General features: G+C 42.8%; 1 protein-coding gene across 8 annotated transcripts in view; it reads left to right on the forward strand.

Annotated features, from left to right (window-relative positions):
- The window catches only part of TRPC4 (transient receptor potential cation channel subfamily C member 4), a 346099-nt gene that overhangs the window by 226926 nt on the left and 102045 nt on the right, over positions 1-17128 (forward strand). For all 8 annotated transcript variants that reach the window (XM_087888452.1, XM_087888453.1, XM_087888454.1 and 5 more), the window contains one exon: positions 13637-13831. In XM_087888452.1, coding sequence (XP_087744578.1) covers positions 13637-13831 — 195 coding nt within the window. The remainder of the gene's footprint in view (positions 1-13636; positions 13832-17128) is intronic.

A 17128-nucleotide genomic window follows, 5' to 3' on the forward strand; every position in this document is an offset into this window, starting at 1 on the left:
TAATGTTTTGTTAGAAAGGGATTCAGAAACTGAATTAGTTAAAGATTGTATGATTAAGTGGGCACAAAATTTTGAAGAACCAGTGATGTTGGAAACATGGGAAAAAATTTGGGTTCAGAATGTTAAATTTACACAGTCGCAGAATTTGAGGGAAAATTTCTATAAAATGTTTTATAGATGGCATTTAGATCCCAAAAAGTTGTCATGTATGTACCCTAATGTTCAGCCAAAATGTTGGAGATGTGAATGTTTGGATGCTACGTATTATCATGTTTGGTGGACCTGTAGGAAAGTTAAGGCTTTTTGGATAAAAATTTGGTGGGTCATGCAGAATGTTTTGAAGAAAAAAATTCAATTCTCTCCACAATTGTTTTTATTGGGTATAGTTAAGGGTTTTACATTGGGTGAAACAAAACTGATATTGTATATGATAACAGCAGCAAGATTGTTGATAGGTAAATATTGGAAATATGAAGCCTTGCCCACTATTGAGGAATGGACTTTGAAGATGGCCAGTTTTGCAGAGATGGCGAAGATTTCAGCATACTTAAAAGATTGTTCACAAGAGATTTATGAATGGGAATGGAAAAAGTGGATAGAATATGTTCAGAACAAATATCAAACTAGAAAGTATCAAATAGCTTTTATTTGAAAATAATGTATTAGAAATATTTTAATGTAATGAGGGTAAAAAGAAAAATTATAAAGGGGAGGGAGGGGTTCAAGTTTTTACACAAGTTTTATATCAAGGGGGTTTTTTTCTTATTTTTTTTACCAGATATGAGTATAATATAGGGAAGTCCGGGGGGAGGGGAGGGTTAGGGAGGGTTAGGGAGGTCACATGACCACCAAGCCACACCCCCAACTAAGCCAACGCCCACAGAACTGGTTGTTAAAAAAATTGAATCCCACCACTGACAATACCATACATCAGAAGTCAGCATACAAAATCATAGATCATATATATATATTCACCTCCTCTAATATTACCAACAAGCACTTCATATTAATATATTCATAAATACATTAAAAGGCCAAGAAGACATTACACATTGTCTTATTCCCTGCTCAGTAGGTTAATTAATCTACATCTGCAGTTTTATCATTTTTCCACATTCTGACAATATTTATTTATTTATTTATTTATTTATTTATTTATTTATTTATTTATTTATTTATTTATTTATTTATTTATTTATTCGAATTTCTATACCGCCCTTCTCCTTTCGGACTCAGGGCGGTGAACAGCCAGATAAGAAACATCTATACAAACATCACGGTTAAAAAATAAAGTTAAAATAATTTATAAATTTGGCCCATAATTTAAAAATTGTCAATTTAAAATAAATATTAAAATTTTAAAACTAACCCTAAAATCAGGACAGACCGGCTAACTGAAAAAAATAAGTTTTTAGGGCCCGACGAAAAATCCGGAGGTCGGAGATCACTCGTATCTCTGGGGGTAGATTGTTCCATAGGGTAGGTGCCACCACAGAGAAGGCTCTCCTCCTGGGGGTCGTCAGCCGGCATTGTCTGGCCGACGGCACCCTGAGGAGGCCCTCTCTGTGGGAGCGAACCGGCCGGTGGGAGGCTATTGGTGGCAGAAGGCGGTCCCGTAAGTACCCTGGCCCTAAGCCATGGAGCGCTTTAAAGGTGATCACCAACACCTTGAAGCGCACCCGGAAGTCCACCGGAAGCCAATGCAGCTCGCGCAGGAGAGGAGTCACATGGGAGCGCCCCGTCGCTCCCATAATCCCCCGTGCAGCCGCATTCTGCACCAGTTGGAGCCTCCGGGTGCACCCCAAGGGGAGCCCCATGTAGAGAGCGTTACAATAGTCCAGACGAGAAGTGACGAGTGCTTGAGTGACCGTGCGTAGGGAGTCCCGGTCCAGAAAGGGGCACAACTGGCATATCAGGCGAACCTGACAAAAAGCCCCCCTGGCCACGGCTGTCATATGCCCCTCTAAAGACAGCCGCGCATCCAGGAGGACGCCCAAGTTGCGGGCCCTCTCCGTGGGGGCCAATGATTCGCCCCCAATAACCAGCGATGGCGTCAGCTGGCCAACCAGCAGGGGTGATTAAATGCTATTGGTGTGGACAAATGGGACATTGAGCTTCTGAGTGCCTGGCCCCTGCCCCAGTTCCACAACAACGTCTGACCATGGCTGCCCGAGGCAGAAGGGCTCTAAGGAAGGCCCCAGACACCAGCCGATTTGCCAGACAAGCTGTAGAGGTTCCCCTCCCCACTGAAGACAGCAAGGAACCTCCAGCCAAAGAAGCTCCTCCTGACAAGGCTAGCAGAGAACACGAGCCAATGGTGAGTTCACCCATCCCTCCTTTTCAATTAAAGTGAGACTGGTGGTGCCAGAGACAAGGGAGTAAGGAGAACTGTCAGCAACAGGCTGTACCAGATGTTTAATTGGACTTCCAATTGTTGAACAATTGAGGATCAAAACAAGAGCATTAAAGCACCCAATTAAATTTCACCAGGTGGATGGGACATTAATTGGACATTAATTGGAGGAATCCCAGTTACAGAACTGGTTAGATTAGAAATTGGAAGACATCATGAACTTGTACGATTTATAGTAACCCCAAACATGTCAGAATCTGTCATATGGTTAGACAAATGGGCTCCCACTATTAAATGGGAAGATGGATACCAGAAAATCATAATGGATGTTGGCCCACTTCCCCCCTGTCCCTCCTCCCAAGGAACAGCCTACCCATAAGCGCCAGCTGCCAGAAAGAGCAACCGCTGGTTCAGACAGGTCTCTGGGCAAACCCCAGATTCCTAAGGTATATACAGACTTAGCCAAAGCGTTTAGTGAGATGAAATGTAACCTCCTCCCCCCTTATCAGGCCATGGATTGTGCCATCAAATTAGAACCGGGAGCCAAGTTGCCAAAACCCAGGATGTACTCCATGACACCTGCTGAAATGACTGAGGTGAAGAAGTACATTGACACCAACCTAGCCAGAGGGTTCATCGAGCTTGCGAAATCCAGGATGGCCGCTCCCGTATTGTTTAAAGAGAAGAAAGATGGGGGGCTGAGATTATGTGTTGACTTTAGGGGGGGTAAACTGCATTTGCATACAAAATACCTACTCCCTACCACTGATGAAAGACTTGCTGAACCACTTGTCAAAAGGCAAGATCTTCACCAAGTTAGATATAATGGAAGCCTACTACCAGGTTCGCATAAAGGAGGGAGACAAATGGAAGATTGCTTTTAACTGCCCCCTGGGTCATGCCTTTTGGACTCCAAGGGGCCACCACAGTCTTCATGTAACTGAGCAATGAAGTTCTGCATGAACACCTGTATAAGGGGGTCCTTGTTTACCTAGATGACATTCTTATATTCAGTGAAAATATGGAAGAATATGTCAAATTAGTCAGGCAAGTGCTGAAAAAACTCCTAGCAGCCAAACTTTATGCAACACTGTCAAAATGCGAGTTCCTTATGGTAGTTCTTGGACTACCTGGGCTACAGGGTGTCGAATCAAGGAATCAAAATGGACCCAGGGAAGGTGAAGATGGTGCTAGACTGGCAACCCCCACAAACACATAAGCAACTTCAAAGCTTCCTGGGGTTTGCAAATTTTTACAGACAATTCATCCCTTACTTCCAAGAGGGTTGCTCTCCTCTTGACAGAATTACTGAAAACTGGTCTGTCTCCCACCTAGCCAACCCAGTGGTGAAATGTAAAATTTGTTACTACTGGTTCTGTGGGCATGGCTTGGTGGGGGGGGGGTTAATGTGACTGGGTGGGCATGGCCAACTTTTTTTTTTAACTTTTAAAAGCATTTTTTCTACAATCTCTTCAGCTGAAGAGGTTGTAAAAAAATGCTTTTAAAAGGTTCTGATGATCCCAGCTGAGTTGCCTGATTGTCAGAGGCTTTTGTTTTCTTTTTAAAGCATTTTTTTTTTGCTTTTAAAAGAAAAAAAAGCCTCTGACGGTCAGGCAACTCAGCTGGGATTGTCAGAGCCTTTTAAAAGCATTTTTCTAAAAGAAAAAATGCTTTTAAAAGGCTCTGATGATCCCAGCTGAGCCGTGCGATCATCAGAGGCTTTTTTTTTACTTTTAAAAGCTTTTTTCGGCTGAAGAAAAAATGCTTTTAAAAGTTTTTTAAAAACGCCTCTGATGATCATGTGGCTCAGCTGGGCATGGGGGGGGGCAGGGATTTTTGCTACCAGTTCTCCGAACCACCCACCGCCATCGCTATCGGATTGGGCAATCTGTTCCAAACTGGGAGCATTTCACCCCTGAGCCAACCCCTAGCTTGGACAATGGAGTGTCAAAAATCCTTTGAACAATTAAAACACCTATTCGCAGTGGAGCCAATCCTCCAGCACCCTGACCCAAACAAACCATTTGTAGTCCAGGCTGACACTAGTGATGTGGTGGTGATGGCTATTTTAATGCAAAGGAATGCCCAGAATGAACTAATGCCGTGTGCTTACCTATCGAAAAAGTTAACGGACATGGAACACAGATGGGCGATATGGGAGAAGGAGGCTTTTGTGGTGTGATGGGCTCTCCTATCCTGGAGACACTTCCTAAAGGGGGTTAAAGGAGCCTTTCAAAGTGTGGACTGACCACAAAAACAGAGGCACTGAAGACTCCTTGGAAGCTTTCCCCCAAGCAGGTTCACTGGGCTCAGTATTTCAAACGCTTTAACTTCAACCTGAAATACATTCTGGGGTGGGGGGGAGGAACCTATTAGTTGATGCGCTATCCCAGAAGCCCCAGTTTGATAGGAAGTTCATGCCATGTTCTCTGAAACCCAACCAGCAGCCCAACCATGCACTAGACCATAAACATGCTGTGGTTCTGACCTCCCTGAAGACAAGTTGACAGCAAAGCTAAAAGCGGCACTCTCAACCGATGCCTGGTTCAAGAAAAACCAGACAGACCTAACCCTAAGAGAGGGATTGGCTTGGAAGGGAAGTAAGATTTATGTGCCCAGCAGCATGTGACTCCTGGTGCTAAAGCAGAGTCATGATTCTCGACTAGGGGGCCACTTTGGATTTTTAAAAACCCTCCATTTGACTAGAAGACAATTCTGGTGGCCAAGAATGAAAGCCGATGTAGAAGACTATGTTAAAAGCTGCGCCACCTGCGCTACCATGACATCCAGACCAGGGAAGGCCCCTGGGCTTCTCCAGACCATGGCTGAACCCACAAAACCCTGGGAGGAGATTGCAATGGACTTCATAGTTGAACTCCCTGACAACGGAGGGAACAAGGTGATTTGGACTGTCATTGATTTATTCTCCAAACAAGCACACTTCACTGCCTTCAATGGACTACTCTGGGCCAAGAAGCTGGCAAAATTTTTCATTATTTTATTTATTTATTATTTATTAATTTTATTTCTATACCGCCCTTCTCCCGAAGGACTCAGGGCGGTGTACAGCCTAATTAAAAACACAAAGACAGACAATATTTAAAAATAATTAAAATTATTAAATAATAGGCCCAATTTATAAAACCCTGAATTTAAAATCTCATTTAAAACCAATTAAAATCTTTATATTGATAGCCCAGCCTGGCGGAACAACATGGTTTTGAGGGCACAGCGAAATACACGGAGATCAGAGATTTTATGAATTTCTGGGGGGAGTTCATTCCAAAGGGCAGGGGCTCCCACAGAGAAGGCCCTCCCCCTGGGTGTCACCAGCCGGCATAATTTGGCTGATGGCACCCTGAGGAGACCCTCTCTGTGGCCGGTGGGAGGCTACTGGTGGCAGAAGACGGTCTCAAAGGTACCCAGGTCCAATGCCATGGAGCACTTTAAAGGTGGTAACCAACACCTTGAATCGCACCCAGAAGACCACTGGGAGCCAGTGCAGCTCGCGCAGGAGGGGTGTCACGTGGGCACAACGAGTTGCGCCCATAACCCCCAGCGCAGCTGCATTCTGGACCAGTTGGAGCCTCCGGGTGCTTTTCAAGGGGAGCCCCATGTAGAGAGCATTGCAGTAGTCCAGTCGGGAGGTGACAAGGGCGTGAGTGACTGTGCGCAAGGCGCCGCGGTCCAGAAAGGGCCGCAACTGGCAGATCAGGCGAACCTGATTAAAAAGCCCCCCTGGCCACAGCCGTCATATGTTCTTCTAAAGACAGCCGTGCATCCAGGAGGACGCCCAGATTGCAGGCCCTCTCTGTGGGGGGTAAAGACTCACCCCCAATAGTCAGCGATGGCACCAGCTGACTATATTGCGGCGCCGGAAACCACAGCCACTCGGTGTTGGAGGGGTTGAGTCTGAGCCTATTTCTCCCCATCCAGACCCGCACGGCCTCCAGGCAGCGAGACATCACATCAAGGGCATCGTTGGGGTGGTCTGGGGTGGAGATGTACAGCTGAGTATCATCAGCGTACAGATGGACTCTCACCCCAAAACCACGGATGATCTCACCCAGCGGCTTCACATAAATGTTGAACAGAAGGGGTGAGAGGACCGACCCCTGTGGCACTCCCCATGCAAGGCACCTCAAAGTTGACCTCTGCCCCCTCAAAGTTGACCTCTGCCCCCCTGTCAACACGAACTGCAAGCAGTCAGAGAGGAAGGAGGAGAACCACCGCAAAACGGTGCCCCCTATTCCTAACCCCCTCAACCACTGCAGCATGATACCATGGTTGATGGTATCAAAAGCCGCTGAGAGATCTAACAGGACCAGGACAGAGGAGCAACCCCTGTCCTGAGCCCTCCAGAGATCATCCACCAACACGACCAATGCTGTTTCTATGCTGTACCCCTGCCTGAAGCCCGACTGGTACGGGTCCAGATAGATAGCTTCATCCAGGTGCCTGGGCAGTTGTCGTGCCACCACACTCTCAACAACGTTCGCCACAAAACAAAGGTTGGAGACCAGATGGTAGTTGGCTAATTCAGCCGGGTCCAGGGAAGGCTTCTTGAGGAGGGGCCTCACCACTGCCTCTTTCAAGGCAGGGGGAAAGGCACCCTCACTCAGAGAAGCACTTATAATCCCCTGGAGCCAGCCTCATGTAACCTCCCAGGAGGCCAGTACCAACCAGGAGGGACATGGGTCCAATAAACATGTGGCGGCACTAATCCTACCCAGAAACCTGTCCACATCCTCGGGAGCCACAGGATCAAACTCCTCCCAGATAATATTCTCAAGACCTGCCCTCGTCTCCTCCCCTGGACTCACCCAGTCGGAGTCCAAGCCTTCCCAAATCTGAGCGACTTTATCATGCAGGAATTGCACAAAATCCTCAGCTCGACCCTGCAAGGGATCTTCCCGCACTCCCCCCTGAAGAAGGGAGTGGGTTACCCTAAACAAAGCGGCTGGGCGGTTCTCTGCAGATGCGATAAGAGTGGAAAAATAGTTAGATTTTGCCACTTTTATCGCCACTAGGTAGGTCTTGATATAAGATCTCACTAGTGTTCGGTTGGAATCGGATTGATTAGTCCTCCAAATGCTCTCTAGGCGTCTTTTCCGATGCTTCATCTCTCTCAGCTCCTCAGAGAACCAAGGAGCCAATTGAGGTCGGCATCGGGTCAGAGGCCGCAAAGGCACGACGCAGTCCAAAGCCCTGGCAGCTGCCCTCTCCCAGGCGGCCACCAGGTCTTCAGTCGAGTTGTGTGCCAGGGTCTCAGGAAATGGCCCAAGCTCCGTCAGGAACCTTTCGGGATCCATCAGGCACCTGGGATGGAACCATTTAATCGGTTCCGTCTCCCTGCGGCGGGGGGAAATGGCAGGAAAGTCCAAGCGAAGAAGAGAATGATCAGTCCATGACAAGGGTTTAATGTCTAAATCCCCTCTACCAAGATCATTCAACCACTGATCAGAGACAAAAATCAAGTCCAGAGTGTGTCCTCCTGTGTGGGTGGGGCCTTGAACTAATTGGGTCAGGTCCATGGCCGCCATGGAAGCCATGAACTCCCGAGCCACTTCAGATGGCAGGTTGAAATCCCCCATGACAATAAGTCTGGGGGTATCAACTGCCACCCCGGCAATAACGTCGAGCAGCTCGGGCAGGGTCGCCACCACGTGGCAGGGAGCCAGGTATGTAGTCAGCAAACCCATCTGCATATGAAGCATCTGCATATTCATGAAGCATATCTACAGACTACATGGGGTTCCAAGGAGAATAATATCAGATTGCAGGGTCCAGTTTACTGCTAAATTCTGGAAGGGGTTCCTGCAGTCCATTGGGTCGTTCCAGGGGCTTAGTTCAGCTTTCCACCCATCGACTAATGGATCTGCTGAAAAATTGAATGCAATAGTGGAACAATACATTAGATGTTATGTAAATTATCAACAAGAAAACTGGGCGGAGTTATTATCATTTGCAGAAGTGGCTTATAATAATGCAGTACACAGCAGTACAGGGTTGACTCCTTTTCAAATAACTACGGGCATGGAATTTGTGCTGATGCCTGAGTTGCTTAGAGCACCACCTCCATGTCCCTAACAGAATGGATGACCTCATTAAAAAAGGGTTGGGAGAATACTAAGAAAGCTTTAGCTGAATCAGCGGAAAAATATAAAGCCCAGGCTGACAAACGCCGGTCTCTCCAACCACCTTTCTGAATAGGAGATAAGGTGTACTTGTCACCAAATACCTAAGATTGAGGTTACCTAGCAAGAAGTTTGGAGCCAAATTCATAGGTCCCTTCCCTATAGTAAAAGTGATTAACCAAGTGACTGTCCAACTTAGCCTCCCTCGCATATTAGGGAAAGTGCACCCAGTTTTTCACAGTAGCTTATTGAAACCAGCAAGAGGATCTAACTTAAGTCCCTTGCCAGCTGCTCCCCCCCTCCTTTGGTAGTACAAGGGGAGAAACATTATGAAGTTAAGAAGATACTTGACTCTAGACTATACCGTGGTCAGTTACAGTATTTGATACACTGGAAAGGGTGCCCGTTGTCTGAAGCTGCCTGGGTGAAAAGTTGGGATGTGAATGCTGATACTCTAGTAAAGCAATTTCATGATAAATTCCCTGAGAAACCAAAGGGTCCTCCTGGAGGGGGGAGAGGGGGTTAAGAGGTTATGTACCCCATTAACCCCATCTTTTGTGTTTTGTCTGTTTTATTTTTCAGGGTGTGTTTTTTCTGCAGGGGGGGGGATGCGTGTAAGCTTTGGAAACCATATTAGGCTGGAAGCTTCCACGCTGCCACCTTCTCATGTGTGGGAAAGTAGGAGAGGGGATTTAGTAGATGGGTTGACTTTAGACATAATAGCATTCTTCCTGTCGGTCAAGGTCAGGCTGATCCTGCATCTGGAGAAGGAGTGGTTGGAGTGCTGTGTCGAGATGGGACAGTAATTGGAGCATGTGATAGACTGAGGAGTGAGGGGATGGTTTTGAGGTTTTTTGATTTACTGAGGGAAAACCCGGACCTCTCAGATTCGGGTTTTCCCAGATGTACCAGTTTACCTATTCTAGTAAATAGAACTTTGAAAAATGCTTCCTTCAGAGTTTTTACTTGGAGTTGGGTTTTTTTCTGGAATGCTGACACACATACTGGAGGGTGCAGTCAGCTGTCAAACTGAATAAAAAATGGACTATTGTGCTGAACAATGTAAAATATAATTAAAATATTTAAAGTGGTTAATGTGATTTTTGCTCAGCGCAGAGCATCTGCACATCAGAGCATCTTCATGCAGGAGGGCTAGTCTGTGAGGCATGGGCGATGGTTGTTTTTCATCCAGTGGAATCAGCTCTCAGCCTGAATTAAAAAAGGACTATTTCACTGAATAATATACAATATATATTTGCAAAATAATAGCCAATTAAAATATTTAGCTTACCTGGTTAATGTGATTTTTGCTCCTGAAGCTCAGCGCACAGCATCTGCACATCAGGGTTGTAAGAAGTCACCTTCATCTTAACGCAGGATTGTAAGATGTTGTTTGTGAGGCGTGACCGATATTTGTTTTTATGTAGTTCATGTTGGAGAAGACCTGCTCACAGATGTATGCAGATCCAAACATCGACAGGACTCCAAATGCATATTTTTTTTCTTTTTTCTTTTTTAATAATTTTTATTGAACATTTTTTTTAAAAAAAGAATTTTTTACAATTTTCTTCTTTACAACATTTCCACATCCATATTCATTTCTTATATATCCATTTTCCCTTATTTCAATTTACTATCTATACATGTGATTCTAATATTTATTTATATATATGAAAATATCAATGTACTAAATTACAATCATACATTCTGTTTTAGTTCCATTTCTACATGTTTGTTACTACATTCAAACTCCTGTATCTTCCTCATTTAATCTTTGCTCACCCTTTATACCTCTCCTCTAACCAGTCATACCATTTATCCCATACCATGTAATATTCTGTTTCCTCCTTATCTTGTATTTCTTTTGTGAGTTTATCCATCTCTGCACACTCTTAAACTTTTCTTATCCAATTTTCTTCTGTTGGTATATTATTATTTTTCCAATTTTGTGCATATATTATTCTCGCTGCTGTTGTGATATGTATAATTAAGTATTGTATTTTTTGTCACAATTTCCTGGAAGTATTCCTAACAAAAATAGTTCTGGTTTCATCTGTATTTGCTGTTTGGTTATCCCTTCTAAATATATTCTTATTCTATTCCAATATTGTTTTACTTTGGGGCATGTCCACCACATGTGGTAGTATGTTCCCTGATTTTGTTTACATTTCCATCAAGTTGATGGGATATTAGGGAACATTTTGGCCAGTCTCGCTGGTGGAAGGTGCCACCTATAAACATTTTAAACATGTTTTCCTTGTAGGCTACAGACATCGTCAATTTATAGTTTTTATTCCATAATTTCTCCCATTTCTCCAATTCAATATTATAACCAAAATGTTTGGCCCAGATTATCATAGTTTCTTTTACTACCTCCTCCTCCATTTTATATCTCAGTAGATAATTATAAATTTTCTTGATCAGTTTGTCCTCTGGGCCTAGTGAAATCTTGTCTAATTCTTGTGGTTCTTTTTATTTGTTTATTTATTTATTTATTTATTTATTTATTTATTTATTTATTTATTTATTTATTTATCAAATTTCTATACCGCCCTACTCCCGGAGGACTCAGGGCGGTGAACAGCCAAGATAAAATACAGATAATACAAATATTAAAAGTCCCTTAAAATTATTAAATATTTTGGCCGAAACACAGATTAAAACACCCAATTTATAAAATCAAACGAATTAAAAATTTAAAAGAGGAGAGTTAGGCCAGGCCAGCCTGCTGAAATAAAAAAGTTTTGAGAGCACGACGAAACGTGCGCAGGTCCAGGATCCTCCGTATCTCCGGGAGGAGCTCGTTCCAGATGGTAGGTGCCCCCACAGAGAAGGCTCTCCCCCTGGGGGCTGCCAGTCGACACTGTTTGGCCGACGGCACCCTGAGAAGCCCCTCTCTATGGGAACGTACTGGTCGGTGAGAGGCTATTGGTAGCAGAAGGCAGTCTCGTAAATCCATATTGAAATCCATATTGTTCTAAATCCTTCCTGTATCTAGATTGTATGGTCTATGCCCTGTTCTTTTAGTTCTTGTCTTGTTTTCAGTTCCCCCTGGATGTTTAGTAAATCCTTATATCTTTTTATTTTATCAATATCCAATACGTTCCGGTAGATTAATGCCTTCATCATTGATAGCCAATCTGAAATTTTATTGTTAATGGTTCTTTTTTATTCTTTGCCATACTTGTAGCAGTGCGTCTCTAATTAGATGCCTCTGAAAGTAGCTATGGTCATCTTCCTTTATCCTCAACCTATAGTAGACCTCCCTCAGGTATAGTTTAGTGATCTTCCCTTTGGCTAAGAGCCCTAACATGTCCTTCATGAGGGGGGAGGGCTACATGTTCTCCATGCACACATCATTTATCTCCCTAAAATCCACGCATAGGCTCATCAACCTGTCCTTCTTCTTAAACAGCATGGGGGCCACCACACGGGATTTGGCTGGTTGGTTGAAACTCCTGGCCAGGTTTTTGTCAATATAGTTCCTCAACTCCTCCTTGGGGTTATGGAGTACATTTTTGGCTTGGGGAGCTTCACTCCCAGCAGGATCTCGATCATGCAGTTGGTCAGATGGGGGTAGTACATCACACTTTTTCTTGCTGAACACCTCTGCAAGGTCTCTGTACTCTGAGGAACAAGCAGAATTCTTGGCAGCTGCTCCGAGGTGGCCTTCAAACACTCGGTCTTCCCCTCTTCCTCTCTGCTGCTCGGCTCTTCGACTAGGGCCTCTCGCAGGGGGAGGTAGCTCCTTCTTCAATCTCATCTTTCTCTCCCCATCTTGCCACCATATCATACAGCTCCACTTGTCTAGCCAGGACACAGTCCCAGGATCACCACCTCCATCATCTTTGGTGCTATCATGAAGCGGATGCTGGTGCTATCATGAAGCAGATGTGTACGAGCTCTGTTAGCTGCGTCACGGGGAGCCTCCTATCAGTGAACCATCCACCTGTTCAAACCTCATGGATTGGGGCAGTTTTCTCACTCATATTCCAGGTTTCAGCACTGTTAGCATGCTCATCAAGCATTGGGTGGAGCCTGTGTCTATGAGTGCCTTCAATTCTCCCTGGGCTCCCAACCTGGGCTCTATGACCTTCACTAGGATAGAGAAGGGGCAGATGGCTCCACTTACCATTGGGTCATCTTCTTCCTCATCTTTGCTCTCATAAGGGGCCAGCTGCTGTTCCCCCTCAGCCGGGGTTCCCTCTCCCTCACTCTGAGGGGAGGAGAACTCTATGACCTGGTGTGCCATGCTTGACTTCTCCTTTCCCTCTTGTTGTGGCTTCTTTGCCTCAGTGGGAGCGGTGCTCCCCCTCTTGGTGGGGGAGTGGGTACCAAGCATTTAGCTGCCCTACAGCCCTGCTGGCCACACTGGAAGCATAGGATGGCTCCACAGGCTGGGGTGACTGGAGGAGCAGCCATGGAGCAGAAGTGGACCAGTGGGTGCCATTCTTGGCATCTCTTCGGCACTGCCTCCATCTCTATAATCTTCCCTGAATCTTCTCTGTTCTCCCAAAGGTGATTGAGTAGGCAGCTGGGGCTCAGGACCCAGGGGGATTTTGTAGCTAATTAAAGCTTAAGAAAGAGGGCTGGTTTAATGTCAACATTCTAAATAATGAACCCAACCAATCCAGCAACTCTGAGACTTTCAGCTTTCTCAAAGAACTGCTTTATTGAGTATATCATTTTGACATGCTTGAAATGAAAAACCAGCTCTGACTATTTCCTCGCTTTCAGTATAGTTAAAGAATAGACAGCTATATAATATAATCCTAACATAATTATATAGATTAAATAGAAAAAATCAGAAAAACTGCATTGTGAAAATACAAATTTAATTTAGCTAAATATTTCCTTTGTCTTATTAGTATTATGTTTGGTCACATGATCAACCAGACATTGAGACTAGATTTTGCATTTTTATCCACCTGTTGAATCATTATTATTATTTCACTTTAAAACATGGCAAATTGCTTATAAGAAAAGGTGATGGACAGTATAAAAATCAATATAGATGAATGTTGGATTTCAATTCTTCTATCTTTATTTCTAATAGTGTTATCTTTCTAAAAACCTGCAACAATAATAATTCAATAAACCTATCCAATATTAGATAAAAATGTGTTTTCATGTTTTATATATTCAGGATCATGCAGATATTGAATGGAAATTTGCTCGTACAAAGCTATGGATGAGTTACTTTGAAGAAGGAGGAACTTTGCCCACGCCTTTCAATGTCATACCAAGTCCAAAATCTCTATGGTATTTGTTAAGATGGCTGTGGAGACGACTATGCAGGCAAAACATTAAAAAAAAAACCAAAAGCTTTGGAACCATTGGGGTAAGCAAAATCAGCTATTTCCTTCCTTATCCTTATGAGAATGGATAGTGATGGCATCTTACCTACAGAGGCTAGAAGAATGTATATTTCTGCTTTTTGACAATGCCAAAAAGTCTCTTAAATAATAGGAATTTAAAATAAGATGTTTGCAAAGCATGTAAGTAACTGCCCTGGGTCCACACAGGAAGTACTATCCAAAATATAATTTTGTTCATTTTTATTCAAGATAGTGAAAATAGTTAACTTAAAGTATAACTCAAGAGTTCAGAATTATTCCAGACTATTTTCTGATAGTTGGATCATTTGATCCATTTGTTTGACATGTACTGTATATTTAATCAGGACGTGACTCACTGACATTGCCTTTTTCTAACTTGGCTTGGTTGGACAATGTGGCAATTGAAATATAGGTAGAGGGCAGAAAGTTGTTTTAACTGCAACATTGAGAAATTCTTACTCAGTCAGCCAAAGTTCTTGATAAGTAATAATGCCTTTCCCCCATTTTAAATTTCATGGCCTTGAAGCGCAAAAAACATTAAATAAAGAGTAGGAGTAGTAGTGCAAATTCAATATACCTTAGAAAGAAAAACTGTGGCTCTTTGTAAGTGCATCATTTAAATAGATCTTGTTTGGAATTTGAATTAACTTTTTTTTCAGCTGAGCAATGAAAGTCATATCCCCTTCCCCAGCACTTCAGTTTTGTTTTTTTTTTCTCCTTCTGTTCAATCATGTCTGATTCCTGGACAAGTCCCTGAAATTTTCTTGGCAGGGTTTTGGAGGGTTTTTTGGAAATGGTTTACCATTGCCTCCTTCTTGGGCTGAGAAAAAGTGACTGGCTCAAGTCACCCAGCTGGCTTTGTACCTAAGGGGACACACTAGAATGGATGGTCTCTCAGTTTAGCCTGATGTCTTAACCACAACATCAAACTAGCTTCCACAATCCAAAACTATATTCCAATAAGAGCCTTGATAGTACAGTGGTTTAGTGCACCCTGTTATTAACACAGCTGCCTGCAATTTCTGCTGGTTCGAATCTCTCCAAGGCTCAAGGTTGACTCAGCCTTCCATCCTTTCTAAGGTAGGTGAAATGAGGACCCAGTTTGTGGGGGCAATAAGCTGACTTTGTATAAAATATACAAAAGAATGAAGGCTATTGCTTAACGCATTGTAAGCCGCCCTGAGTCTCCGGAGAAGGGCGGCATATAAATCAAATTAAAAAAAATAAAATAATAATAATAATAATAATAATAATAATAATAATAATAATAATTCAATTACTCCAATAATTTTCCAACGAAAAAACAACTGGCCTATTCAGCATACCTCATTCATGCTTTGACTATGAGATATGCAAGTCTAGGGATTCTGAGAATCAGAATAATATAATAGCAGCACAGTAGTCCTATCAGTAATAGCACAACATTTCATTGGAAGAAGTTCATTAGAAGAATTAAATAAGCACTAAGCACTACTTAGTATGGATGGAATCTATTTTTAAATCTTGAAGGATTAACTGATTATTGTTATTATTAATTTTATTATGTCATAGTCCAGAATTAAAAATTAAAACATTAAAATAAACTGAAACAGAACAGAACAAGACATATTAGTATATTCCAGTTACTGGTGAGATCATCAATGGGCAGCCAAAGTTTGCCTAATTTTACAGACAGTATAGTAGAATTTAGCTATTTCAAGTAGACTATTTCATACTAATCCAATATTAATAGCTTTATATAAAAGACATGAGAATTTCCCAGATATTTTATAAGACAGGAGGGTACAATATAGAGGGTACAATATAACAGGCTGTGAGCAGTGACTTCCTTTCCACAGAGGCACAATATCAAATCATATGGGACTTTTTTGTATCAGCTCTCCAGAATAGCTACAGGAAGAGTGTTATAGTTGCTAGAGTTAGTTGCTAGAGTTAGTTCCCTGCAAAATTTATAAATAGTTATATAAATATCTTGCTGGTATAATATAATATAAAGCCTGACTGCTCAAGAAAACACTGTTGGGTAGAACAGACACTGTTGGTTAAATTTGCTGGTGTTTAATACAAAAAGAGCCGAGGTGGCGCAGTGGTTAGGGTGCAGTACTGCAGCTACTTCAGCTGACTGCTAGTTCAGCAGATCAGCAGATCAAATCTCACCGGCTCAAGGTTGACTCAGCCTTCCATCCTTCTGAGGTGGGTAAAATGAGGACCCAGATTGTTGGGGGCAATATGCTATTTAGTATACTGTCTTTGGTGTAAACTGCCCAGAGTCCTTGGAGAAGAAATATAGAAATATTCATAGAAATATGAATAATAAATAAATAAAAATAAATAAATTGTTTAAATGCACTGAGTACACACTCATAGCCCCAGTAGGAACTCCTCCTTGGAGAAATCTAGATGTTGGAGTTTAGTTCAACAAATAGTCCTAACCCATACTGATTAACCTCCATTAGGAAAGAGTTCAAACTAGTGGGAAAGAACTATTTTAGCCAGTGTGCTATGATGCAAGTCCATGCACCTGTTTCAAACTTAGCCCTTCCTCCTTCCTTAAGAACACAGGGAAACTGAATTAAAAGTAGGGCAAAGATGGAACTCCCACTTCTCTCCCACCTCTAACTAGTTAACATCACTACATTTATGTAAAACTAAGGATAAACTCCAAAACACAAAAAACACACTGAAATTAAAAGGATATGATGAAGAAGGAGGCATTATCTAAAAGTCAGAGACCCAACTGTCCAGTACCAACAAAAGTAGCTGGCTTATTGAAATTATAGTTTAAACTAGCTAATGAAGAGAAGGGTGGCATGATAGTTGTCTTCCAATATTGAGGGGCTATCACAGAGAAGAGGGGGTCAACTTTTAGTACCTGTGGGTAGGACAAGAAACAATGGGTGGAAGCTCATTAAAGAGAGATCTAACCTGAAACTAAGAAGAAATGTCCTGACAATGAGAATAATTAATGAATGGAACAGTTTGCCTCCCAGAGTTGTGTGTGCTGCATCCCTGGAGTTTTTAAAAAAAGTTTGGACAGCCATTTGTCCGGGATGGTACCCTTGGACAGAGTATTGCACTAGAAGACCTATAAAATGAGGACCCAGTTTGTGGGGGCAATAAGCTGACTTTGTATAAATATACAAAAGTATGAAGGCTATTGCTTAACGCACTGTAAGCCGCCCTGAGTCTTCGGAGAAGGGCGGCATATAAATCAAATTAAAAAAAAAAAAAAAAAAAAAAAAAAAGATCCCTTCCAGCCCTATGATTATTCTATTCTATTCTATTCTATTCTATTCTAT

Source organism: Pantherophis guttatus, chromosome 2, assembly GCF_059756535.1.
Source record: "Pantherophis guttatus breed Tessera chromosome 2, ASM5975653v1, whole genome shotgun sequence".
Lineage (NCBI taxonomy): Eukaryota > Metazoa > Chordata > Lepidosauria > Squamata > Colubridae > Pantherophis > Pantherophis guttatus.